At 39.8% G+C, this 2,496-nt stretch overlaps 1 protein-coding gene across 1 annotated transcript; it reads left to right on the forward strand.

Annotated features, from left to right (window-relative positions):
* Positions 1-452: 452 nt before the first annotated feature.
* Positions 453-2,198, forward strand: LOC123903037. Its single transcript, XM_045952896.1, has 2 exons — positions 453-1,765; positions 1,856-2,198. Exon 1 carries the CDS (start codon positions 857-859, stop codon positions 1,748-1,750), a length of 894 nt encoding a protein of 297 aa, XP_045808852.1. The 5' UTR covers positions 453-856; the 3' UTR covers positions 1,751-1,765; positions 1,856-2,198.
* The last annotated feature ends 298 nt before the right edge of the window (positions 2,199-2,496 follow it).

Raw genomic sequence — 2,496 nt, forward strand, 5'->3', positions numbered from 1 at the left:
GGTTGATAGCTGATACTGATAGCTTATAAATGAAAAATTAGTAGAATAAAATTAAAGTATTTAATAAATTTAGCTGTTATAAATTTCATAAAAGTACTATATGTGTGTGTGTGTGTTTTTTTTTTTTGCTAATTTACTCCCACCTAAAAATACGTGGGAGTAAGTTAGCATGTCTAATCAATCGATAGTTCAGTGGTGATTGACGCTGAACTTGGTAGGGAGGATCACGGTTCGATCCACCGCAACGAAGATCGGGAGGGGGCTGATCACTTGATGTCAGAACTGACCTCCAAACTATATTAAACTGGTGGTGAAAAAAAAAAAAAAAGTTAGCAAGTCTGCTCCCACTATATTTGTCTAAAATACCATTTCTATCTATACAACTCAATTTTAATAACAAGGCTAGTTTTGTAAATTTCTTTTAATTAGTGAAAACAAAAACCTCAAAACACACCTTTTTGTAGAATCCTTAAACATTACAAATCGCACAGCACCTGAAACCAACGCAGCAACACCAAACTGAACTAAAAACTAAAGACCTTGCAAGTTGCAACCATAGTTAGCATTGATAGACTAGAATATTTGTTAGAATATTCTTGTAATTAAATCTGTATCTCTTCCATTCATAGAATAGTCAATACCTTCCTAAACTATTTTAAGCAATTCATTGATGTATAGTTAATAGGCTTCTATGTTGGTCACACATGATCATTGTATTTATATTGATACAGATTAATGGAAAAGACACGGGAAAACAATTCCTTTCATGGTATCAAGAGACCTAGGTTACAGAATTTAGCCTCTCAACCTTCTGTTACACGATTTTCTTTCTGTTTCTTTTTCTCCATCCACTATCATGTCAATCCCAACCCCTGACCCCACTATGTCAACCCCAAACCATGCTGCTATTCCTACATCGCAGCCCTCTTCTTCACCAAAGAACCCCTTCCATCCGGCTCTCGCCGTAACCAACATCAAGAACCACATCCCCATTGTTCTTGAGATGGAAAACGTTCAATTTGGTACTTGGGTTGAACTTTTCAAAATTCATGCTCGCTCTCATAAGGTCCTTCATCACATCATTCCTCCCGCACCAGGCAAGGAAACGAAGACACCTGAAACTGATGATGAGCAAGAGCTGTGGGCAACTCTTGATGCAACAGTTCTACAGTGGATTTATTCCACTATCTCCAGCGATCTGTTGGCTACCATCATTGAACCAGACTCCACTGCCATGGAGGCCTGGAATCGATTGACCAACATCTTCCAGGACAATCAAAACGCTCGCGCAGTCACTCTCGAGCAGGAGTTTTCCTCCGTTCGCATGGAAGATTTTCCCACTGCTTCCGCCTACTGTCAGCGACTCAAAACGCTGTCTGACCAATTGAAGAATGTTGGAGCCCCTGTCTCCAAACAGCGACTCGTTCTCCAACTTGTCTCCGGACTCACCGATGCATACAAAGGGGTCGGTACACTTATTCGGCAAAGCAAAACTCTTCCAGAATTTTATCAGGCCCGCTCTATGCTTATCCTTGAGGAAGCCGGTCTAATTAAGATGGCGGCTACCGGCGCACAGGCTGCGATGGTTGCGACACAACCAAAGGACCTTGTTGAACCATCCTCCTACAATGATAACCGCGGCGGTAAGAAGAATAACAGCCGGAATTCTGCTCATAAAAACCGCAGCAATTACGGTAGAAACGGCGGACGTGGTCAAAGATATTATTGTTTCACCATCCATGTTCCTTGATCATCTCCCTTGGAGGTACGCCAAATTATAACCAGGTTGTTTCTTCATTTCTTAAACCTAAAAATGATTGATATATTCTTACAGAAGACAATTGAATACTTTCAGATGCCATAGTGCCTTGAAAAAAATATTGAAAGATCTAACTGCTAAAGATCAAGTAATGGAAGGTCGCTTAATCTGATCTTATTAGGTCAACATAATGCTTACTTTGTGCTGAACGTGACATGAACCAGATTAAATATTTTCCTCCGGATTCTTTGTATTGTGATTCTTATGGGTGAGATCAAGATGTATAGCAAGGAACGAGCCTTCTGAGATTGGGCAAATTCGCTCTTCTATGAGGAGTAGATAGATAATCATTTAAAGAAAAGCATACGTGTCTATGTTCATAATACATATGTAAAATATATCATCTTCTGTTAATCTATAGATAGATAGATGTTCTTCATTTTTCTAGTACTGTAAGGCTCAGTCTCGTGAGTCTCGTGAGTTTCTAACCTTGGTAGGTCTCTCACCGTGCATCACATTTTAAAACCGTCAGATCGTGAGTTTCCACATATGTTATAATGTACCACCAACACCTTATACAACTCCCCCCCTCTCTCCACTTTCTCTCTGTTCTTGTTGAGACTCGCAAGTCATCACTTGCTTATTCGATTGCCTTCTTCGCCACAAATCTTGTTCGGGTAAAATTATTGTTTACTCGATTCTTCTCATTTGTTACAGATTCTTCTAATCCCAGCCAC

This window comes from Trifolium pratense, linkage group LG1 (genome assembly GCF_020283565.1).
Source record: "Trifolium pratense cultivar HEN17-A07 linkage group LG1, ARS_RC_1.1, whole genome shotgun sequence".
NCBI lineage: Eukaryota > Viridiplantae > Streptophyta > Magnoliopsida > Fabales > Fabaceae > Trifolium > Trifolium pratense.

What these genes read in the sequence shown, in the direction of transcription:
- LOC123903037 (XM_045952896.1), top strand. Translation starts at nt 857, where the DNA reads ATGTCAATCCCAACCCCTGACCCCACTATGTCAACCCCAAACCATGCT.